Here is a 25289-nt window from a genome sequence, read left to right as displayed (position 1 = left end):
AAGGGGTGTTAGATGAGTGGGTTTGACGGGTCATGTAAAGAGGTGAACAGTGTCATGCGGAGACTCATTGCATGCAGAACATGTATTGGATATTTTGGGGTCTATTCTGTACAAGTAGGAGTTTAACTTGCTACAGTATCCAGAACGAAGCTGCGCTAGGGTCACTCGCGTTTCTAGCCATTCACTGGAAGGGAGTCGGTGAAGGTGTTGATGGCTTCGCTGTGAATGAAGTTAGTGGCGACCGAAGTCCGGTCGGAGTACTGTTCGATGTCGGCGACGTAGTTAAGGAAAGACCTCTTAATGTTCCTAGGAGGCTCCCAGCAGGTGGTTGCAGGGGTGATTTCTGCGAAAACATCCCAGAACGTACGAGGTTACGGAAACTTCCTCTAGTGCCTGCGGGAGTTTCGAGATATAGAAGTTAAACAGTAACGGGGCGAGGACAGTTGTTTTGATGTTTCTCCCCGAAATAGTACGGATAATTGTCGACCGCTCAGGAAGTTCATGGTCTACCTCTTCAGTCCTGGAGGAAGCGTAGATTCTTCGATGTCCTGCAGTAGCGTTGTGTGATTGACTTTGTCAAAAGCTTTCGACAAGTCCAACGCTACGAGGATCGTTATCACACAGGGTGGTTTCTGGTTGAAGCCACGAACTATCTGAGCGTTTATGACTGAAGTGCTGTGGTGGTGCTGTGCACTTTTCGGAATACAATTTGGTGGTTGGCTAGGCTTAGGTGGTGAAGTCGGGAATAGGAAGGCCTCAAGTATTTGAAGATTGGTCAGCGACAGGTTGAGGATCTTGGAAAGGTAGATTACTCCCTTCGAGCCTAAAGGCTTTAACATAAGCATGTTGATTCCATCAGGGCCAATGGATTTGGAAGATTTCGCTTTGTGGATGACATTCTGAACCTCCTCATCGGTGAAAGTAAGTGGCGCGCAGGCGTTTGGCATTTTGCGCAGCCGTCGGTTAACACATCGCTTGGTTTTGTCTACCGAAGGGAGAGGTTACAGGACTTCAGGTGTTTTATCCATTTCGTCCGCTTACCCTGGTTTACCAATCGCCGAATTTCCAAATTGAGATGAGGTCGCCAGGTTATGCTATTTATCAGATCACCACTAGCAATGGTAATATCAGGTGCCCATAACTCTGGTGGGGGCTTCGTCATTCATTGTGCAGAATGCCGAATCGTCAATCGGCGTCGCCAGCTCCATCCCCCTACGATCGTTTGACAGGCAAGAATGCCACAGATCGTGGTCCGCGTCAGAGTGGGAGCGGCGCAACGCGCGAACTGTGTGCAAATTGCACAGCCATAGAGGCTAGTGTCGCAGTTTTGCGTTGGCAACATGGGGCCATGTAACTCGTGGTCCACTGCCCATAAGTCTTAAGGCCTGAGCAGATCTTAAGATTGCTCCATCAATTGCATGTGTTACACCTGACCGAGATGGAGTTTGGATGGAGCCCTTTAGCGCAAACGCAGGAAAAAAATTCCTCCGGCCCGGTTTGGACTCAATGCCAGCACGAGTCAGGAGGATACGGTGCAACCCTGCTGGAAGGTTTTGCTCTAATGACGACAAACTTTGATTAACACTTACCCATCCAAACGGGGTTAGATCGCCGAAAAACAGCCCTTGGCCGGATAAAATTCGGATCAATTCCGGTGCGTAGAACCGGCTGTCGTGGGAATTGACTCATTCCCGTCCTGCTACACAAGGTGAGTTCAAAAGTAAGCAAGACTTGAAAAAAAAACAGAACAAATGGTTTTTTCGGCAAAATCAATTTATTTTATTCAAAATAGTCTGCTTTTGCTTCAATATAGTTTTTTGCACGGCCGAAAAGCATGTCGAACGAGTGTTTTAGCTCGTTGGTCGGTATGGCCGCCAGTATGCCGGTGCAAGCCTTTCGAATGGCCTCTACGTCTGCATAACGCTTTCCTTTCATGAGCAAATGCATTTTTCCGAAAAGGAAGGAGACGCACGGTGCACAGTGGGGTAAATTGTGCTCAAAATGAAAAGTTATTTTTTTTAGTTAATTAATCATAAAGAAGTAAGAAAATAATGCAATTCGAGTTTTTTGATTGTTTTTTTTTTTTATATCTTAAAAAACAAAATATGCTGAACATCGGTTTTCTAAATTTTTAATTTTTTAACCTTCAAATTTTATTTAAAATATATAAACTGTTTCTTCATCACTATAATCATATTCATGATCATTGTCGTCTTCGCTTGAATTTTTATCATCGCCTTCATCATCATCGTCATGATCAACTTCATTATTATTGCCACTCTCTATCACGATCAACTCTAATGCTTCTTCGGGTAAATCCTGCACTTTTTTTTGGTAATTTTCTTGTGGTTGATATAACGGGATCAGAACTGACTAAAAGTCTGTTAAATATGTCTTCATTTGCTTTTTTTCTACTGAATTTGCAAGAAAAATGTTCTCTAAAATTCTTAAAATCTTTGTTTCGAGCTTCCTGAGCTTCTTCTGATAATTGTCCGATTGGCAACATAGCGTGCGATATTATCTCTGTACCATGGATAAAATATTTGTGAAGTGTTCTAGGCATGTTATACCAAGGATAACATTCAACGAAATATTTTGCTGTATTTAAAGCGTAGTCACGAAACTTCTGTACCTCAATATCGTGCCCACTAGAAACAACTACGAGTATTGTATGCATCTTTTTAATCAAATTTATGTCAACTTTAGTAATTGCTGCTGACATCTCGGATTTTGAAAAAACGCCTAGCTGTATTGCCATCGTTAGAATTCCCAAGGACAGGTTTCGGTTGGTCAACAATCAGACCAATTTTATCTTTAAATCCTTTTTTGAATCCGTGCTTTATTTTCCGAAACTAATAGTTTCTCGCTTTCTGTTCGAGCTTGCCACTTTTTTATAGACAATTTATATGATAAGTGGAGAAGACATTCAAAGAACCTAATCCACCCATGAAGTATTGAAAGCCCAAACTGTAAATTTTCTGTTTTCACAACTTTCTTCACCATTTCATCAATTTTATTAAAATCTTTCGAGCTAGCTCCACATAAATAACATTTTTGGGTAGATGTTGTTTCTGTTAATGCGTTTCATACTTTTCCATCAACCATAGATAAAATTAAATTGTGTTTAACTTCCAAATATTTATTTCCATAAGGTATAACCAAATTAACAAGATTTCCTATTTCTATACCAACTATTTCGTTTTCAGTTCTAGAAACAGCTGTGGACTCTTTTACAAATTCAATTTTAAAAGGCCTGCAGAACCTGGTAGAAGCTGGGCGCGGATTTTGCCACATAATTTTGCTTCCACAAATCAACCTGATTGGAACAATACAGGTGATGAAAACTGATGAATCATTTGCACCCGGATTATGGTACGCTTGCTTATATGAGGCTGTGTCCAGAGCTTCCATCGAATCCCCACTTGGTGTACAAGCATAAATTCGTCATTTCCTCATCGTTCAATGTTTTTAATTACGTTATTTTGGGCTAAAGTTATACGCTCAGTGGTATGGTCTAAAAGGGCTTGCAAGCTTACTTGTGCTGAAATCTCGCAAAAATGCATGCTCTCACGTCTAGGATAACAATCCTTTTTTGCTGATCGGACATATGAATAGCAAGGAAACCTATCTGGAGCAGATTGCCTAATAACATTGTACTGTTGTCGAGATAACTTTGCTTCCACCAAAACAAATAAAGCGTCTTCTTTGGGTATTTGCTGTGATCATCACTGGCAATACTTTTATGAAATTTTTTCGCTCTCGATGGTGAACTTGCAACCTCTTTCACTATCTTTGACGCTTTCACTTGCCCTGAAGCTCTAAAACTCATTTGTACAGCATAAGCTAATAAAGGCAAAGGCACACTATCTCTTAAAAATTTACTTTTTTTTTTGCTTCGTTTTCTCATTTGATTCTTCAAATGAAAGTTCTTTGCAGCCACGTTTCATTCCTTGTGAATGGGTGAAACCTATCGAAGAATCCAGCCAACTTTGGTTTATTCTAAGGAAACGCTCTTCATGCCTATTGGCTCTGCTCCAACGAATTTTAAATTGACTAATAAAGGTTTTTATCCTATCATCAAACTCTTTTATAAATTCATCAGATGGCTCAATACGCTTTTTCAATTGCTCTTTTAAAAATTCAAATTTTTCATTAACACAGCCAGAGTTTTTCATTATGTCATAAAGACTTTGACGAGGAACCCAAATTACATTAGAACTGGTTCCTATAAAGAAGATAATAATATTTTTATCCTCTTTAAATGTAGTCAATGTCGGTATCGCTTTTACCATGTTAGTTAAATATACATCACTATTGTTATTTCTCTCGACTGCCCATGACATACAAACATTAGGAATAAAAATTGCGCGGGAAAAAACAATGTCGGTTATCATGATTTTACATATACCCTAAACCTTAGATAAGAACCCCGCTTAACTCACAACTATATGTCTGCATATGAGGTCGAAATCCCAATATTTTAAGGCTTTCGCCCAAAAAAAAAATTAAAATACTTAGAGACACGTAAAAACACAAATGAAATCTTTTTGTATTTACTAAATTACCTGAACAAGAAGGCTCTATTACAATTTTCTAAGGATTTGTCCAGTTAAAGAAAATAAAAAACTTCGAAAAATGGAAAAAAAATCACGTATAACACTGTGCGCATACAAAAAGAAATAAACTTGCATTTTTCAGAAAATATTACAAGAAAACTGTAAATTTTTTGCCAAATATTTGTTCAGTTCTTCCAAAAATTTACTTGTACCTTGAATTTTGATTTTTGAATTAATCTCCAAAATCGACAAATTTTACCCCTATGTGCGGTGTCATTTCAGGTGAATACGGGGAGTCTTTAATGGTTAAAATGTGATTTTTGGTCAAATAATCGGTCACAAGCCTCGATCGATCAGAGCAATTTTTGGTCGTCAGTCAATTTGAGCGGAACAAACGGTACACACACCTTTGGTAAGCCCAAATGTTCAGTCAAAATGCCATAAATCGATGTTTTGAAGATGTTCAATTCCGTTTCCATGAGTTTTAATGACGAATTCGGCTGGTTTTTGGATGAATTCACGCGCGAGAATCAAAAAGTCCTGTTAACTTTGCAACGCACCTGGTATGGTGCAGAGGCGTGGACGATGACAACATCTGATGAAACGACGTTACGAGTTTTCGAGAGAAAGGTTTTGCGGAAGATTTATGGTCCTTTGCGCATTGGCCACGGCGAATACCACACTCGAGGAACCGATGACCTGTGTGAGATATACGACCACATTTATATAGTTCAGTGAATTAAAAAACAGAAAACAGCGGCAGTATTCGAGGCAATGCCCGCAGGAGGAAGCAGTGAAAAGTACAGGTGGAGAAGGACCAGTCCTCGTTTGGAATCTCCAATTGGCGCCACCTTATCTACCCCAGTAAAGAAGAAATATTGACAGGGATGCATAAAAATAAAACAATACAATTGAAGTAAGCCATGAAAATTTCCGCCCAGTTACCGATATGTTTATAACAAAGTCCCCAAACAGTTGTGCGATATAATAAGGACAGAGTGCTATTTAAATACAATACCGAAAAAAATTTACTAGAACGTGTTTTTTTGCAGAGATAAGGAAAAAATAGTACTCTCAGTTTTAATATCAATCAACTAAAAACCTGGTTTTTCTTTTTATTATGTATTCATTATGTAAAAAGACCGAAGAAAGCAGCCTATAACCATAAATATATGATAAAGACTATTATACCATGTTCAGACCGAAAATTTGAAAGGATTAGATTACATTTAACCGTCCGGTCAATGACCAAACTTTCACCTTTCGTTCAATGACCGGGTACCCAGGTTGAGCAGATGTAGAAATCGTTAGTATACTAAATAAAATTTTTTTTCTGTGTAAGTTAGCTACATGGCATAGGAAATAACTATAAATGGGGACATATTCTATAGTTCTCGTTGAAATAACGAAAGCGGAGTGCCAAGGTCTATGGATATTTAGGTACCTATCCCCTTTCCATTTCGGACGGAAAGAAATAACGAAAGCTGAGTGCCAAGGTCGATGGATATTTAGGTACCTATCCCCTTTCCATTTCGGACGGAAAGAAATAACGAAAGCTGAGTGCCAAGGTCTATGGATATTTAGATATCTATCCCCTTTTCATTTCGGACGGAAAGAAATAACGAAAGCTGAGTGCCAAGGTTTTGAGTATATTGATAATTATAACATATTTTATGTAATATAAATTGTGTATTTTTTTTAATAGATGATGAAATTGCACCCAATAATGAAGATAATGAAGAAGAAGGAGAAGATAAAGACGAAGAAGATGAAGAAGGTGAAGATGGAGAGGATAAAGATGAAGATGAACAATGTGAAATAGAAGCGACGTTGTCTGGACTAAAAGCAAAAGAACTAAAAGCAAGTGAACATCAAGCTGAGAGACGTAATATTGTGCGAGAAAGATGTGGACCTAATAGAAACACCAATTTGTTGTCTAATCTAGACACATTTAAATTATTTTTCACACCGGAAATGGCTAATATCATTATACGCCATACTAATAAAAAGGCAATCTCAACGTATACAGCATATAATGAAAAAAATCCAGAAAAAAACAACTAGAGTGGAAAAATCTCGAGCTGCAGGAATTTTATGCATTTTTGGCTATTTTGATAACTTCTGGCGCAAATAATTCAAATACTGATAATGCAAGGGAAATGTGGCAGCCGTATTCATATCCATTATATCGCGCATCAATGAGTATCAATCGCTTCTGGAATATTATTCGTTTTATTCGATTTGACGATGCCAATACTAGAGCTCAGCGCTTAGAAAGTGATAAAGCTGCTCCAATACGAGACATTTGGACAATGATAAATAGTAATTTACCAACACATTATAAACCAACAGAATACCTAACAATCGACGAGCAACTTTATCCATACCGAGGTCGAACTAGATTCACTCAATATATTCCATCAAAGCCAGCTAAATATGGAATTAAAGTATGGTGGATATGTGATGCGGAAAATTCGTATCCACTTACTGGACAGCTTTACACTGGGAAATCGAAAGATGGGCGTGAGAAAAATGTTGGTGAAAGAGTTGTTAAAGACTTGGTGGCACCATATAAAGGATCCGGTAGCAACATTACAATGGATAATTTCTTCACAACTCTTGGAACTTGACGATTGTTGGTACTCTGAAGAAAAATAAAGCATACATTCCACCAGCAATGGCTGTTTCAAAAACTCGAGAAGAATTATCCACTGTGTTTGGCTTTCATGAAAAAGTAACTCTATGCAGTTATGTGCCAAAAAAAAACAAGGTAGTAATTATGCTATCATCAATGCATCACGAAGCAAAAATTAGTGATAGTGCACAGAAAAAACCCGAAATCATCGAGTTTTATAACTGGTCCAAAGCTGGAGTAGACACGATGGATAAAATGCTTGGTAGATATACTACAAAAAGGTCAACTCAACGATGGCCTCTAGCATTTTTTACAATATTCTCGATATTGCCTGCCTTGCAGCATATATTCTGTATTATGAGAATAATAAAATGCTTGTTAAAAAATCGTATGAACGACGCTTATTTTATCGGCAATTGGGCAGAGAGCTGTGTACTCCATTTGTTGAAAATCGTGCGAATAATGCACAAATTATGAGGCATTTCTCAACGAAAGTGGCGATTGAATCTCTTCTTGGTCGAGCTGTCAATCTAAATGTACAGCCAACATCATCTGTATCATTGAGACCTCAGAAGCAGCGCGATTCAACTGGAAGGAAAAAGATTACTGGTGTATGCTATGAATGTCTTCACAGTGAATTCAAAAAACGTCGCAAAACTAGAAAAATATGTTCAGTATGTGAGAAACCTATTTGTGATGAACACTGTATTACAACCACGACATGTGAAGGATGTACAGAATAATTTAATACACTTTAATTGTTATATAGCACTGTATCATAATAAATACAGCAATATAAATAAAAAAATAATAAGAAAATAGAAAATAATATTACTAAAATAAATAAAAACGGAGTTATTTTGTTCTTACTAACTATTTTTTTCTTAGCGGGTACCCGGGTACCTGGTTATTGAACGGAGGAGGTATCAAGTTTGATAGCTAATAACTTTTATTAAATAATTGATTCTAAAAAATTTTGATGAAAAATGGGTGTCAAATAACTTTAATTTTGGGGATCCAGGCGGCCATAAATTTTTTTTGAGGAGAAGTTAAGAAAAATTTACATGTAAATTGAAATGGATACCCGGGTACCCGGTCGTGGACCGGACGGTTAAGCCCTTCACTAATCAGCCCGTTCTCACTGCCGTTGGAAAGATGAAAAACAGCTGTTTTTGCCATTCAAGAATTCACATCGCTCAATATTTATCAAAAGAAAACATTGTCATATAGTATTTTGTAAGAAAAGCCGTATTCTTTTAAATATTTTCCATATAATGGAAATAATGGACGCATTTTTTCATGTAGGAAGTCAATTTTCAGGTGAAATTAGATTCATTGCTGTAAAAAAAATTGTTTGTCTACATTTTTTCCCCTTTTTAGTGTCTAAATCAGCTGTCATAATGTAATAGATTTTCAATGCTGGCAAGTCTTCTTCTTCTTCTTAATTGGCGTAGACACCGCTTACGCGATTATAGCCGAGTTAACAGCGCGCCAGTCGTTTCTTCTTTTCGCTACGTGGCGTCAATTGGATATTCCAAGCGAAGTCAGGTTCTTCTCCACTTGTTCCTTCCAACGGAGTGGAGGTCTTCCTCTTCCTCTGCTTCCCCCGGCGGGTACTGCGTCGAATACTTTCTATTTTTTTCTTATCCATCCGGACAACATGACCTAGCCAGCGTAGCCGCTGTCATTTAATTCGCTGAACTATGACGATGTCGTCGTATATCTCGTACAGCTCATCGTTCTATCGAAAACTCGCAACGTCGACTCATCCGTTGGTGACATCGTCCAAGACTCTGCACCACATAGCAGGACGGGAATTATGAGTGGCTTATAGAGTTTGGTAACATCTGTTGGCAAGAGTTATTCTGCGTTGGATTTCTAGGCTGACATTGTTGGTGGTGTTTACTCTGGTTCCAAGATAGACGAAATTATCTACAACTTCAAAGTTATGACTGTCAACAGTGACGTGAGTGCCAAGTCGCGAGTGCGACGACTGTTTGTTTGATGACAAGAGATATTTCGTCTTGCCCTCGTTCACTGCCAGACCCATTTCTTTTGCTTCCTTTTCCAGCCTGGAGAAAGCAGAACTAACGGCGCGGGTGTTGAGGCCGATGATATCAATATCATCGGCATACGCCAGCAGCTGTACACTCTTATAGAAGATGGTACATTCTCTATTTAGTTCTGCGGCTCGAACTATTTTCTCAAAAAGCAGGTTGAAAAAGTCGCACGATAGGGAATCGCCTTGTCTGAAACCTCGCTTGGTATCGAACGGCTCGGAGAGGTCCTTCCCGATTCTGACGGAGCTTTTGGTGTTGCTCAACGTCAGCTGACAAGTAGATGGCGCAAAATCAGAGTCGCACAGAGAGATTTAGCGTGGATCAGTTTCAAATCACTCCGATGAAGTGATTTCGAACTGTCATTTTTGTATGGCGAAATATTGATAAATTTATAAGATTAGTGGGATAAACCACTCAACAGCCGAAATCGTGTAATTAAGTATCGGTCTGAACATGGTATTAAACATGGTGGTGAAAACATTATGGTTTGGGGATCGTTTTCATGGAATGTCCTGGAGCCACTACACAGGATACTGCATGAAAAATTAGGCGATTTTCGTGAATTTTTTAAAAGAAAGTACTCGATTGAATGTTTCGAACTTCTTTGGACGTAACAAGGTAGACTTTAAGCTATATTTTAAGATTTTTTTTTAAATATTGAAAAAAAACGGACGAAAAAGTTCGATTTTTTAATGCCATTGTATAGTAAGCGCATTCAACAATATTCAGTTTTAATTTTAAGGGGCACAACTAGTGTGAAATTTTCAAAAAATCAATTTTTTTTCATATTTCGATAGGTTATACTTTTAAAAATAACATACTAAAACTTCGATATCTGAAACAGTTTTTGAGATACAGCCATTTAAAGGAGTAGCCGCTCGGCAGTTAGATAACATTCACTTTATCTTTAAAAGCGTTTTTCTCGAAACAGCATTTTTCGAATTTGCTGCAGTGATTACTCGGAGACAAATGATCCGATCGCTATCAAATTTTTTTTGCATCTTCTCTATATACATACTTCTCCATACAATGACCAATCGATTTTTGATCTGATCGAAAAAATCGAATTTTGGCAGGCCAAAAACGACCAAAATTTTGGGTAAATTTCGACTACTTTTTTTTAAAACGCCGCCATATTGTCAATTTTTGATTTTTTTTATCGTAGGTCATACAGACAATATTATCTAGTTTAACGAGAATTTTTTTTTTAGATTTCATCCACGGAGAAGGCCGGAATCACTGCAGCAGTGAAGGATCTTTTTTTTTCGCGCCGTTGGAGATCGACTATAACTTAAAAAATATTTAATTTTTTTCTTCAAAAATTTCACAGTATATGTAAAATTTTGAAATAATTTTTAATAAAAATTCCCAAAAATCACCTTTTTTTTAGGCCATTACACTAGGTGTGCCCCTTAAGTCGATCAGTAAATTTCTCGTGGAGTTATGACGTCAGCAATTTTGCAAAATGACGTTTCGAGAAAAACGCGTTTAAAGTTTCACTTATACATACTACTGTGCCCAGAAAATAAGGCACATTGACATTGTATTTATTTTGAAAATTCTTTATTTATTCTTCCAAATCAATTTCATCCCCTTCAAAGTAAGCCCCTCCCGATGCAATGCACTTATGCCAACGGATTTTCCAATCTTCGAAACACTGGTTGTAGTCACTTTCCGGGATGGCCTTCAGTTCCGCTGCGGCTTGAATCTCCTCTATCGTATAAAAACGGTGTCCCCGGAGCGGTCTTTTGAGCTTGGTGAACAGCCAGAAGTCACACGGCGCCAGATCAGGTGAATACGGTGGTTGCGGAACGATATGGGTTGAGTTTTTGGCGAAATGATCACGAATTACGAGAGCAGTATGGGATGGTGCATTATCGTGGTGTAAAAACCAAGAATTGTCATCCACAATTCCGGTCTTTTTAGGCGGATAGCGTTACTCAAACGACGCATAACGTTCAAATAATATTCCTTGTTGACTGTTTGACCGGTTGGAAGGAATTCATAATGCACAACACCACGATAATCGAAGAAAACAGTCAACATAACCTAGATTTTTGAGCGACTTTGGCGCGATTTTTTTGGTCTCGGCTCTCTTTTGGCACGATATTTGCTCGATTGATCGGTTGTTTCGGGGTCGTAAGCATAGATTCAAGTCTCATCACCAGTTATAATGCGTTTCATGACACCCTGGTAGTCGGAAAGCATCGTATCACACACTTCAACGCGACGCTTTTTTCCAAAAAACTCAATGTTTTCAGTACCAGTCGAGATTTAACGCGCTTGAGGCCCAAAACATCCTTCAAAATGGTATTGGCTGAGCCTTTCGATATGCCAACTTCATCAGCAAGGTCTCTAATTGTTAATCGACGGTTTTTCAACACCAAATCTTTGATCACTGTTTCACTTATATAGTATATGTTAGTACCTGCGAGCGGTCGCTCTTTAGAACGCTGCCATCCAAAAACTATTCAAGATACGACCTTGCCGATTTCACAGAATATTTTTGGAAATATAAGCTATCGAAAAAGCAAAAAAAAAAAATGTTTTTGAAATTGTCACACTGTTTTAGCCCCTTACGAGGAAAGTGGCCAAGTAATAATGAAGAGCTTTGGCAACTTATTCAAAATTCATGGAATGCAATTCCATTTTCCGTCTTCCAAAACCTATTTGATTCTATGCCCAAGTGGTGTCGTTAAGTTTTGAATAATCATAGATTTTCAACAAAATATTAAACTACTTAGAAATTAATATTATCACATAAGGATCAAAGGTGATAATACTTGTATCATCATTGGGTGCGTATATATACCACCACAATCTAATTATGAGATATACTATGCCCATACTGAAATATTAATACATTTGAGAGAAAAATTTCCGGATTCAAGGATCATGATAGTGGGAGACTACAATTTGAATAGCAGTACACCGCGCTTTGATTGCGAGAAGCTGCTGTACGATACCACGGCCCTTATTGAGTGTCAACAATTCAATAACATCTTAAATAAAAATAATAAACTGTTGGATATATGTTTCAGTAACTCTTGCTTTCACGACTGTCGATAAATATCACCCGCCTCTGGAGATCTCCTTGTATTTTCAGCCTAGCCTAATACCAAATTATCCTCCTTCTTATTCGTTTAAGAAAGCCGACTATGTGAGTCTTAATGCTTTCTTCTTAAGATCTAACTGGATTGAGCTATACAAAATAAAAGAAGTGGATGATAAGGTTAGTTGGTTTTATAATAAAGTACAAGAAGGTATTTCTCAGTTCGTCCCTGTATATTCGAGGAAACCAAGTAAATTTCCCTGCTGGTTCTCTAAAGAACTTATAAATAAAATTAAATTGAAGAAATCTGCACATATCAGATATAGGAGGAATAAAAATAAGTCAAATTATAAATGTTTTAGCCAACTGAGACTCTAATGCAAGAAATTAAGTGCAATATGCTACAAGTCATACATTAATAAAGTGGAAAATCTAGTCTCTTCAGACAAAAATGAATTCTGGAGGTTTGTCAAGAACAAAAGGGGTACGGACATGGGAGTCCCAGCTACCATGACATGGAATGACCTAACCGCTCATTCGGGTGCGGAGATTAGTAATATCTTCGCATCTTACTTCAAAGACACCTATACAATGAGCCTCGGCGGAGTTGGTCATCATCAATCTGCTGACATTGTAGGAAATGTGGAGCTAAATGAATTTGATGCTAACTTCAATGAAGTTTTTAAGCAGCTATTGGCTCTGGATCCAAAAATAAGGAGCAGGACCTGATGGTCTGCCTAATATATTTCTACGCAACTGTGCTGTCGGGCTCTGTGAACCTATCACGCATATATTCAGTAAGTCTTTTTATCACGGAACCTTTCCATCGGCGTGGAAATCGTCGTTCATCAGTCCCATCCACAAAAACGGCCCAAGATCTGACGTTACTAATTATAGACCTGTATGTATCCAATCTGCATTAACAAAACTGTTTGAGAAAATTGTCTTGCCTCAGTTGATATCATCATTCAGAAATATCATTTCTCCTAAGCAGCACGGATTTGTTGGTGGCAGATCCACTACAACAAACTTATATACCTATGTCAACTACATCTTGAAGGCCATGGACAGTGGTATTCCAGTTCATTCAATATATACGGACTTTAGCAAGGCATTCGACAAAGTGGACCATGAGACTCTTATGGTGAAGCTAAAAAATTATGGAGTGAATTGCAATGCACTACGCTGGATCAGATCGTACCTAACAGGAAGAAGGTTGCAAGTAAGAATCGATGGACACATTTCAGATGAGTATGATGTCACATCTGGTGTTCCCCAGGGATCCCACCTTGGACCCATACTCTTCAACATATTTGTGAATGACATTGGGAGGAAACTGCAGTCTGAGTACTTATTATACGCTGACGATTTAAAAATTTTTCGTAGAATTTTCACCGTTTCTGATATTCACATCTTACAAAACGATATAGATGAGCTGTATAACTGGTGTAAGATAAATAAACTTGTTTTGAATGTGAAAAAATGCGCAGTGATGTCCTTCACCCGTGCGCATACGCAGGTACCTTTAACCTACACCTTGAACGACCAAAGACTCACGGAAGTTGAAGACATCAGAGACCTGGGTATAACTATTGACAGAAGACTAAATTTCAAGAAACACATCGATAAAATTACTTCGCAGGCATACAAAGTACTAGGGTTGATTAATCGGATGTGTAGGGAATTTGAAAACAATTGCTCGTTAACCTGCCTATTCTCAGCAATAGTGCTACCTATTCTAGAATATGGAACAGTGATTTGGTCCCCATTCACGGACTCAATGATCAACAGAGTAGAGAGAATCCAGCACAAGTTCTGCAAAGCGCTGCTATTTCATAACAGATACAGAAACGATATGAATTCAACTGAAGACGTCCGAAGAATCCTGAAAATAAATGACCTGAAATCGCGACGGCAGGTAGCAGACCTCATCTTCTTATTCAAAATCCTCAATGGATTAATTGATGCCCCAGAAATCCCTGCAGACTTTGAAATCGTACCAAATGAGCTTAACCTTAGACAGATGAGGATTCTGAAAACTTGCAGATCGAACAAAAATTATGTAATCAATGGCCCAAAGGAAAGAATCTGTAGATTGGTAAACTCTTTGCACGGTGACATCAACTTCTTCAGCGGGTCTGTACAGAACCTCAGAAAGATCGTTAAAAAAGCTTTATTAAAATACTAGCATACGAACTAGGCTACGAGTTTAATTCCTAATTTTATATGTTTAAGCCTGTTGTCTTATTTAGAATTATAATTGTTATTAGATGTATAGTGCCGATTGGCGTTGAATAAATAAATAAATAAGACTGCAGAATATGGGTGGAACTGAAAAAAAAAACTTAATTTGAATTTGTTCTCAATTAATTTAATTAGTTAATTGCCGTTGATTCCCCAACATTTCTGGATGTACTTAAATTAACTTCTTTCACAACTGCGGGCCACTGTCCTTATTATTTTTCACACAACTATATATGTAGGTATATATATACATATATATACATATATATATATATATACATATATATACATATATATACATATATATACATATATATATATATATATATATATATATTTAATTTAATTTAATTTCCATTACTTAGTTGACAGGATTTCAATAAAAGATTTTTATACACCTTTAAGGAACTAGATATTTAACAAAGAAGTTACTGTAAATAACAGTAAGTTCAAAAACAGATACTAAAAATAAGTATATTTATGTAGTGCTTTATCACTAAACAATATTACACAAATTTAAACTTACATAGATGTATCGATACTTAATGAGGTAATCTTTAGAACTAAAATAATAATTAATTGAGAGTCCCTCTGCACCCCTGCGCTCCGCATAAACAAGGAATTTTTTCGTCTTCTAAAGGAAATTTATAATCATAAGTTATTTCTTCGTTTATTCCAATTGGTTGTTTGGAATAAATCACAATTTTCTTTTCAGATTCTATCGTAATGACCTTTGCGTAGCAGTTGGGCTATAAAAAAAATATTTACTTGAAAATATATAAATTTTATGATTATACTTACGTTGCAACTGTGATTGATAAAGCGAGCCAAATTACCGCATTTCGTGGCATCAATAATTGTTTCCATATCAATCCTAAACAAATATGAGCTGCCGATTCCTATTGCTTCATATTTAGATTCTCTCAAATCTGCAACAATTGGACGTATCATTTGCCCAACATATTCTATAACCATTTCATCAGCCGCAATTGGTTCCATTGCAAAAAGGCCCCAATCATGTATAGCTGATTTGGCAAACTTTAGTTGTTTTTTTCTAAATTTCAATTGGTTAAACTTTAATAATTCAGATTCTCCAATTGATCCAAACGCAGTAAGTAAACGCCTTTGATTTGATCGCGCTTCACGTGAAATTCCTTGCATTTTTGAAATTAACTTATTATGCGATTGTTGCAATTGATCATCACTGCGATCTATGCTTAAAGCATTTTCTACATTAGATTTAGCATGATGATATTTATGCTTAGCCTTATCTCTAACATCTAATTTGTAATAACCTTCAGTACGAGCACAACCAGTCTTATGTCGTTTAAGTTCATCTTCTCTTTTGCGTTTCTTTTGTGGAGGTGGTACGAAGGAACGGTCTGTTATACAATGTTCAACCCAATGAGTATTATTTAACCAGAAACTAAAAAAAAGAAAATAATCATAATTTTAAGGTTTATATTAAATTAATCAATGCCCGTTAATTACCCATATGTATCTTCTTGTAAATGAATTTCATAACTTTTTCGGATATATTCTATATCTTCAAAGTCAATTCCTTTTGTAAGAAATTCATATAGCACCATCAGTTCGTCAGTTGCATCACGGGCTTTAAACAGTTCTGAAGGAATGAATTTTGATTGAGATACTACATTTTGCAAAAGAATATCTCTGGGCATGGATTTTTTTTCTACAGCAAGGTCGTAAGAATTTTGTATTATGCAATTTTTTCTTCGAATTTTTGTAGAATCTTTTCTTGGACGACCAGGCCCAGGTTTAGAATATTGACGCTGAACAATTTGCTCTTCAGAAATAATAACTTCGCTGTTGTTTCCAAAGGTATTAACATTAGCATAAGCACCATGGTCATGTTCTAAGTTTGATTGTTTGTCGTTTTCATTTTCTCTTTTAAAATATGTATTTTTCTTCCTTTGGTTGCAGGTTGTTGAAGTATCGGCTTGGGGTGGTAAAGAATAGCAATGTTCTAACGCAACCTGACTAGCCTGACTTGCTTGACTTGAACCACCATCAGACGAAGGTGACAATTTCACATCATCACTAAATTCTTTATATACTTCTGCTGATAGAAGTTTTTGAATCTCAACAGTACCAGGTTGTTGGTTATTTAACGCATTTGAGTTTTTATTTTCTTCACCAATTTCAATAATACTTACATCATTGTTTTGATTATGTAAAGGTGGTGCAAAAGTTTGATTTTTTTTTTTAATTTCCTGTTTCTTTTTAAATTTTACACCATTTTTCGATTTTGAAGGAGGAACTGTTGCATCTTTATCCCTTTTAAATTTATTTTTGTCTCTCTTTTTAGTTGCTTCATCTATTTTCATAGGTTTTCCAAAACTTTCAGTTGCTGTTTCTGTTTGAGTGAGTAATTCAGAAATATCTCTTACAATGAGCGGTTTATTGCTTATATCTTTTACGCTCCTATGACTTTTGTCACGAGTTTCGTGCAATTTTAGTGCCTGTTCCTCGAGGAACTCCCGTTCTATTTGAGCCATATACTCTGTGTTTCGACGACGTCGTTCTTGATATTCTCGCTCTTCCTCGGAGTCACTATAAATTCGGTCATATTCAAAATTCGATACATTCTTTGCTTCTTTTTCAATGTCATTCCCAGTTTCGACATTGTAAACAGTACCGGTGGTGCCTCCGTTTTCATTTGCAGAATTTAAATTATTACTTGAATATTTATTAACATTTTCCTCACCATCTTCGGTAACTGTAATTGTGCTATCTTTACTAATGTCTTCTAAATCAGATGTAATAGAAAAATTTCTTTGCGTTTTAGGTGATTTCACGTACTCTTTAGAGATATTTTTTTTTATTTCATGCTCATCATCGCTATCTGAATATATGAAATTTTTTGAATGTACAGACTTACTCTTTTTGTTATTTTCTTTATTAAAGTCAGAAATCAAATCCGACATTCGTTGCCTTATGTTTATATCACATTTCCCATTCTCAGTATTATAATTATTTTCTGAGCATGAACTGAATTCTTCTTCAGACAATACACTATCTTCACTTGTATGTCCCTCATCACTGCTCTCTTCCAATTCTGATGACGAAAAACTAGATGAGCTGGCCTTTCGTTTTGATTTTGGTAAAATTTCAGAGCACGCCACCATTTTATTAGTTTTGTTACGAACGTTATTACCATCTGCATTGACATCTTCCTTTTCTGAATCTGAACCATGAACCATTTCATCTTGATCACTTAAATGCTTTTCATAGTCCTTAGTCTCTGGAAGTGATTCTTTGCGGATCCGACGGAATGAAGGTAATTTTGGTATCGACGCACGAAGTCCGAGGCTTGTAAATGAATTCAAATCCGACATATCACACTGACTATTAATTAACTGGTTTATGTCTGGAGCTTTGTCAATACTTTTAACCACCGTTGCAATAGAAAACTGTGAAATTTTGTCACTCATAACAGAAGTTCTTTCCTTATAACGACTTTTTTGCAGTTGATCATCCCACCATGTTTCGAAATTCTTATAAGCAGTATTTTCTATCATTTTTTTATTGAAGTCACGTTTGAGTATTTGTTTCAATTCAATGCTTACTCTTTCAACTACAGCATCTATTTGCTTCTTAAATGGATCATTTTGATTGTATCCATAACCAGTAAATGCTTTGCAATTGTCATTACTCATTTGGTGAAGGTAATGTCCGAAATCATCATTCTGAGATGAGCCATAAGGCATGCTGCTAAATCCAGGCATGTATGACGAGTGCATATATGCAGGATTAGGAAAGTGGCGAGATATTGATGTATCTGCGTGAACTTGTAAAGAATATGCGAAATTTGGTTTAAAATATTCATTATTTTGGTATGCAAAACAACATTTTTCGAGGGATTCTGTAAAACTCGCTGTAAGGTCCGATGTACTACTCGCTTGTACATATTTTTCATTTTTATGAAAAGACAATGTATTTGACAATGGTTGGCCGTTATGTTTGTCATCTTCCTTGTTTGACTGAATAGGACTCAATGATTCTTTTTTAAGGAGAATTTCGTCATCACTTGAAGAAATATCACTCGCATCATGTTGGTCATATATCTGCGACTCTTTATTAAATTGTTTATTAACCTCTAAACTATTTTCTTTTATTTTCAGATTTGAATCTGAACACAATTCTACATTATCTTGTTTGACTTTAGTATTTTCAACTTCCGAGTCACTACTATCAATTTGTAGAAACGGTGGAGCATTTCCAAATGATTTTCGTTTAAACATCATTTCAATTCTTGTATCTAAATCGACTTTTCCTAAATCTGTAATATCAGATTTATCTACAGAAATCGAATTTTCTTTAGTTTCTGCAGGTAGAATTGATCTTTTAACAATTTGTGATTCTGTAATAGTATGAGGGCTTTTTTGCCCCGGTGGCGGAGGTTCGGGATCATCCCAGTTTGGTGTTTTATCCGGGGGAGGTGGCGGGGGAATATCTACCCTAGGTTGTGATTGAGGTTGTGGAGCAGTCCATGTTCTCTGCCCAATCCATGGATTTTGAGATGATTCAGCATTAAATCCATATGTAGGATATCTGTAATTTTTTTCTAACAAAGTATTTATTGAAGGCCCTAGTGTTTGTGCAGAGTTATGTGCAAACGAAGATCCGAGATGATAAAACATATCCATTTGAGGATTTTTCGATTTGTCATTTGTATAGTTGCTCTGCCCGTCATAATCTCTTTCTTCTGGTGTTGTAAGCCTGCTACGACTCTTGTCTTTTTCTCTATCCTTGTCACACCGATCCATATTTCTTTTACGATAATCGCGTTCTATATCAATGCCTCGACGCCTATCACGATCCCTGTCCCTATCTCGTGTTTTCTGATATTCTCTTTCTCTGTCACAATCACGACGGTTTCCATGGTCTCTGTTTCTTTCCTTACAAAGTTCTCTATCATTTTCACATCTATTATAATGATTCTTCGTACGGTCATATGTCGTTTGATAGGAATATTTCTCCCTACTACGATCCTTATCCCTAGATTCACGGCTTTGGAATTCATCTGGCATATGACTCCGATACTTTTGTTGGTAGTTTTGGGAATATTCACGCTCATTACGAAACTTTTGATAATTTGATAAATCTGTTGTATTATAAATGTCCTGAGTTTTATACTGCTGTGAATCCGAAATAACATGTATGCTATTTTGAAGTGGAACACTAGTTGGATGATGTGCAAACGAATTAATTGGTGCGTATATATTGGAATTATGTTTTGGTTTGCATGACGTCAGTTGGTCCACAGTTTCATTGCAGATTTTTCCAAATGGATCGTGAAAAATACTTAAAACCTAAGCCAGGATAAAAATTGTAATTATTTAAATGAATTGAATTATATACACAACTTTCTCACTTTTCCCATCACGGATTTTTGGTTATATTTTTCAATACATAAGCGAGCAGCCTTAGTGTTTTCGAAAACAATATGAGCTATACCAAGGTGTTTATTAGTTACTGGATGGTGATGTATCACTAGTTCATCATATAAACCACATTTACTTAGCATCCCAGACAAAAATGTGTTATCTATGTTGTCATTTAAGTTTGTCAAAGTAATTTCGATGAGCGGAGGTTGGCCAACGTAATTTTGATCAATTTTAAATCTGTGATATATAAATGATTAAAAGTAGAATACGCAAGCAAATATAGATGAATTTACCGTGGTAGTATAAGAACCAAGGGATCCACAGGTTTCGCACGGATACGTACAATGGGATTACGAGGATCTCTGGGTACAATGGATGAATATGGTTGTTCCGGCGTAATACCATCGTACCGATATACCTTACTTGCTCCTTTTACTAATGCTGGGTCAGAAAGTAATTTAAAATTGCGTAGAGTTTTTGACTGCAACTGCATGTTACAACTTGTATTATTCTGATCTAGATTGTTTCCATTACTGTGAGCACTGCTCGACAACCGGGTTAAACCATCCATTTAGGTATGCAATAAATTTTACAGATTATAACAAAGAGAGTCAAGTTTTATATACAGCAAAATACTATTCCATTCCTTATATCCAATTTACCCATCTGTGACAATGCACAGATAGCTTGAGTAAATATGAGCCTAGCAGAAGTATTGCCTTTAATTTAATATGTCTATATGCCAATCTTAATCGTATTATGAACAAAACTGTACACGGACCGCCAAATAAAATTTGTGAGAATTACTTTCTACAGAGTAAATTTAGCAAGACATAGAGGTGACACTTCGAACGAAATATCGATAATCGCGTTGACAAATTAGAAATCGTTGACTGCACTAACAGCCCTATTCCCATGCCCTCACAAAAGTCACCAACCTCACTACAGTGATGTTTCTCACTATAGTGAGGGTTACCTTATTCTGGCGAAAATCCAAAAGCTCAAATGCTCACTATTATCACAAATATCTGTGACGTGTGAAAGCAGCCATCATAATATAAAGCATCTGTGTCTGTTTTGTTTTACATCAATATTTGACATTTTTTAAAAAATATTTGACTAGCATGTAGGAACACTTCTTTGTGTATGCGGCAATTGTTCAGGAGGAGGAAACGGGGGGTAGGAGGAAAATTTTGAAGGGTTTACGAGACAAAGCGATCCTTTTACTATGCATGACACAACATTTATAAATACATTCCTCTCTCACTTTTCATGAAACGGAAAGGATTTTATAAGTTAATGATAAGTTAATTAGAACAGCGTATGAAATATAATATCAAACTCTGCCTAATTAAAGCAAAAATATTTAAATTTTAGAAAGCATTTTCAAATTTATTGCATCGGGTAATTGAACAAAAATTAAACAAAATATTTCATTAGGCACCAGAGTTCAATTTTATCATTTTCTACTATCGCTTATATTGTTTGCAACAATAATTTCCATCTATTTTTATGAATGCATAAACCAATATTGGATTTATTTTTTATTTATTGGTTATCATCATCATATGCAGATGTGAAGCAATGTACGTAGTAGGTGGATTTTTGTTTGCTTATTTTTATTAAAACAGCTGTTTGACAGCGAAAAGCTTTTTACCTCACGTGGTGACATTTTTAAGCTTTTTTCTTATGTGGTTTGAGCAAGAATAGCCTCACAAAATATGCCTCACAAGAAATCTCTCAAATTTTTCCTCTCAACTCAGTTGAGAGGTTTTTTCAGAATAGGGCTGTAAACACACACTAACAATAAAAAAAAACTCTATTCTATGGTCCACATAATAATCACCACCCTCACCATTGTTATACCATGTTCAGACCGAAAATTTAAAAGATTAGATTACATTTAAGCATTTCATAACCCAACAGTGTTCTTACTGCCGTTAGTGATTTATAAATCAGATGTTTTTGACATTCAGCCATAAACATCAAAGCATTTATCAAAGGAAAACATTGAAATGGCGTACCTTATTGTAAAAATTGTGTTCTTTTTTCTAAATTATCTCCGCTCAATGGAGATAATTTGGGAATTGTTTGATTCTAACCGGTTAGCAAGGAAACGTTTGCTGTATGAACACTTAGCACTAAAAATGTGTAGTATATATGGAGCGAAGTCAACAAGGTCTATTTGGATAAAGGCAAGTACATATATAAATATTGGTATTATAACTTCGTTTAATTATAATGTGTATATAATTTAGACTCGTGGCCAAATGTTTTGGGAAGTCGACTGCCAGGTGAATTCGGATGCGTTTTTTAAAAACAACTTCCGAATGAAGCGCAATTCTTTTATTAAATTGTGCATTATGTTGAAAGAATTGGAAAAGGAAAATACCAACTACCGCAAAGCAATTCCATTAGAGAAACGCATTGCTAAAGCTTTATATGCTCTTGGCTCTTCTGCAGAATATCGAACAATTGGAAATATGTTCGGAATTGGTAAAAGCACTGTCTGCTCCATTCTAATTGATTTCTGTCATGAAGTCTGGCGTTGTTTGTGGCCTTTGTATTTGAAGAAATTCCCAATGAACGAAATTCAATTGCGCGAATATTTAAATGGTTTTGAGTCATTGGGTTTCCCTCAAGTGTTAGGAGCTATAGGTAATAAGTTAAATTTTTTACATTTGAGTTTTTATATATTTTTAAGTTTTAGATGGTTGTCATATAGAAGTTCGCCCAGCTGCAGAAGATGCTGTTGACTACTACAATTACAAAGGCTGGTATTCCACAGTTCTTTTGGCTTTAGTAGATGCAAGGTAAGCTTTTTCATGAAGTTCGTTTAAACACCTAATGTATTTCTTTAATGTTATAGATGTCGCTTTATATACATCAACGTTGGTAGTCCAGGCCGTTGTAATGACTCTTCAATATTTGAGAGATCATCTTTAAAATGCGAGTTGGCACAATCTACTATATTTAAAGACATGAGTAAACAAATATCGTCAGTTAATGTTCCAGTCGTTTTGTTGGGCGACTCTGCGTTCAAATTTGATGAACATTTGATGAAACCGTACCCATTTTGTGTAAACCAACCTTTGGATAAAAACAAATTCAACAATGTACTCTCGAAATGCCGAAGAGTGGTGGAGAATGCTTTCGGTCATTTAAAGGGAAGGTTTAGACGGGTTGGAAAAGGCTTGGATAACCACATGGCCAACACGAAAATCGTCATAAAAGCGTGCTGCGTTTTGCACAACTTTTTAAATGAGGAAAATGATGAAATTAACGAAAAGTGGATTGCAGCACAACAAATCGAAAACGAATCTCGGCAGTTGCCAGAAGACGTCTCTAACATTTGTGGAAATGTTAACCCAAGAGCAGAGGAAATAAGACAAGCGTTCGTTTCGTATTTCGGTGAGTTATTACATTCAACTTTGAAATATTATTAAATCTCAACCGATCCATACTTACATATCTCATAAATCAATTCCAGTACAAAAAAAACAGATATTTCTATATTTTATATATGTTACATATATATTTTCGTATTCATTTACATATTTATATTTATTTTTCATTTTCGTATTCATTTTTATATATATTTTATATATTAGATATATATTTTCATTTTCATACACATACATATTTAAATTCATTTTCCATTCATCATTTATCTTATATCTTAAACTAAAACTTAAAAAAATGTTTAAATCTATTTTTGGCGACGAAGGAAGTTACCCACAATGCTATCCTCTACAAGTTCGGCGGAACAAAAACTTTTGAAACCACCTACTGCTTGGTGGACCGCCTCATAATATTTCCACCGACTAGGGGAGCCACCCGATGGGCCAATTTTCTGCTTTTCTTGTCTAAAAATAAAAAAATATTTAATTTATATATTGACCTCATAATATATTACTTACCTGTATGTAAAATTGTGCAATTTAATTTTAATTTCAGTGGACGTATATTCGTGTCCAGCCAAAAGCATCGTACAGGACATTTCCTCGTATATGTTTTTCCGCGTTGATCGCAGCTCTGGCATTTTTTGTTGCCACAACTCGATTAAATCGGCCTCGGCAGCCTCACTCCACATAACTCGTTTCTTTTTTTGAGTTTTTTCCATATTTTTTTTTACTTTGTAATTTGATTTGTAATCAACGGCAATTTTTAGTTTTATTTTTTTGTCTTCTTTGTCTTGTTTGTTTACATTCAGCATTCGGCATCAGCTGTGATAATGTAAAAATTTCCAGTGCTGACAAGTAGATTGCGCAAAATCAGAGTCGCACAGAGAGATTTAGCGTGGATCAGTTTCAAATCATTTCAATGAAGTGATTTGGAACTGTCATTTTTGTATGGCGAAATCTTGATAAATTTTTAAGATTAGTGGGATAATCCATTCAACAGCCGAAATCGTGTGATTAAGTGTCGGTCTGAACATGGTATTAGGTTTTACATCTCCTAAGGTGATTTCCAAAGCAAAAATCCTTAAATTTCCTCACAAATTTGCGATTCCTGAAAGCATACCTCACAATGCAAAATCGGTTGCGTTTGTTATCTTATTTTGAATATTTTTAAAGAAATTTACAATTATTTTATTAAAACATAAAGGAGGAACTAGTTATATTTTGTTCATTGTATATATCTATTACAAGAATCATGTAACTTTCGGTCTTTGTACATTTTATTTCATTCTGAATAATTTTGCAAATCGATTAAATTTTTGCATATATAATAATTTAATTTATTTTAAGGATATCAAAATGTGAAAGAACAACTCATATAGCATATTATTTAAAAATTAATATATTTTTATTCACACATGTGTTAAATACGCACATTCGTACATATTTACAAATAAGGCACGATTCTGATTACTTTGACTGTCCAGTAACAAAACTCCAATTTCAATATAGATGGTCTATGTGCTGACAGCGAAGCTTCTCCAGAGGAGGATTATGCACAAACACGTTCCTAACACTTATATTTTTTAAAATATTCCCGATAAAAAATTCAAAAATTTGTATTAATAACACATAGTATTTCTCAATGTTGGAGGATGGAGTCATGTGTAGAAGTTCACGCAAGTGAGGAAAGTTCTCTGATCGCCATTCACTTGGGAGTGGCCAGAAACGATTATTTTACACAGGGCTCAAGCAGCTCACTACTTCCGGTCTTTCACCAAGTATCCTCTGGGTAGCCTAAAAACATCCGTTTGAAGGCGAGCTAAAATGAGAAGGCGAAACATCCCCTGCATAGGGTTGTGCGCTGGGTTTGGGACCCGCCACGTAAAAAAACACCCCCAGTGAATAGGTATAACCAGCCTCGGATGAG

The 25289-nt window shown here is 36.1% G+C and overlaps 2 protein-coding genes and 1 pseudogene across 2 annotated transcripts; 2 read left to right on the top strand and 1 right to left on the bottom strand.

Moving 5' to 3' along the window:
* The first annotated feature begins 1174 nt into the window (after positions 1 to 1174).
* Positions 1175 to 7966, top strand: LOC120780865 (annotated as a pseudogene).
* Positions 7967 to 15005: 7039 nt separating this feature from the next.
* Positions 15006 to 20793, bottom strand: LOC120780296 (histone-lysine N-methyltransferase SETD1). Its single transcript, XM_040112588.1, has 5 exons — positions 20252 to 20793; positions 19946 to 20195; positions 16039 to 19883; positions 15349 to 15973; positions 15006 to 15296 (listed from the first exon to the last, which is right to left on the bottom strand). The coding sequence occupies exons 1-5, from the start codon at positions 20527 to 20529 to the stop codon at positions 15123 to 15125; spliced, it is 5172 nt and encodes a 1723-aa protein (XP_039968522.1). The 5' UTR covers positions 20530 to 20793; the 3' UTR covers positions 15006 to 15122.
* Positions 20794 to 21842: 1049 nt separating this feature from the next.
* LOC120780463 (putative nuclease HARBI1) lies at positions 21843 to 23814 on the top strand. The gene is made up of 5 exons (XM_040112740.1): positions 21843 to 22153; positions 22217 to 22616; positions 22669 to 22771; positions 22828 to 23369; positions 23686 to 23814. The coding sequence occupies exons 1-5, from the start codon at positions 21974 to 21976 to the stop codon at positions 23736 to 23738; spliced, it is 1278 nt and encodes a 425-aa protein (XP_039968674.1). The 5' UTR covers positions 21843 to 21973; the 3' UTR covers positions 23739 to 23814.
* Positions 23815 to 25289: the final 1475 nt, after the last annotated feature.

Source organism: Bactrocera tryoni, unplaced genomic scaffold (genome assembly GCF_016617805.1).
Source record: "Bactrocera tryoni isolate S06 unplaced genomic scaffold, CSIRO_BtryS06_freeze2 scaffold_25, whole genome shotgun sequence".
NCBI classification, from domain to species: Eukaryota; Metazoa; Arthropoda; class Insecta; order Diptera; family Tephritidae; genus Bactrocera; species Bactrocera tryoni.
Note: the sequence above shows the minus strand (reverse complement) of the source record. Positions and strands in the feature narration are given on the sequence as shown.

What these genes read in the sequence shown, in the direction of transcription:
- LOC120780296 (XM_040112588.1), bottom strand. Translation starts at nt 20,529, where the DNA reads ATGGATGGTTTAACCCGGTTGTCGAGCAGTGCTCACAGTAATGGAAAC. An exon ending in AAAAATCCGTGATGGGAAAA is followed by an intron (nt 19,884 to 19,945) that starts GTGAGAAAGTTG and finishes ATCCTGGCTTAG; the next exon opens with GTTTTAAGTATTTTTCACGA. An exon ending in TTATCAATCACAGTTGCAAC is followed by an intron (nt 15,297 to 15,348) that starts GTAAGTATAATC and finishes TTTTTTTTATAG; the next exon opens with CCCAACTGCTACGCAAAGGT.
- LOC120780463 (XM_040112740.1), top strand. Translation starts at nt 21,974, where the DNA reads ATGGCGTACCTTATTGTAAAAATTGTGTTCTTTTTTCTAAATTATCTC. An exon ending in CAAGGTCTATTTGGATAAAG is followed by an intron (nt 22,154 to 22,216) that starts GCAAGTACATAT and finishes TATATAATTTAG; the next exon opens with ACTCGTGGCCAAATGTTTTG. An exon ending in AGCGTTCGTTTCGTATTTCG is followed by an intron (nt 23,370 to 23,685) that starts GTGAGTTATTAC and finishes TTGGCGACGAAG; the next exon opens with GAAGTTACCCACAATGCTAT.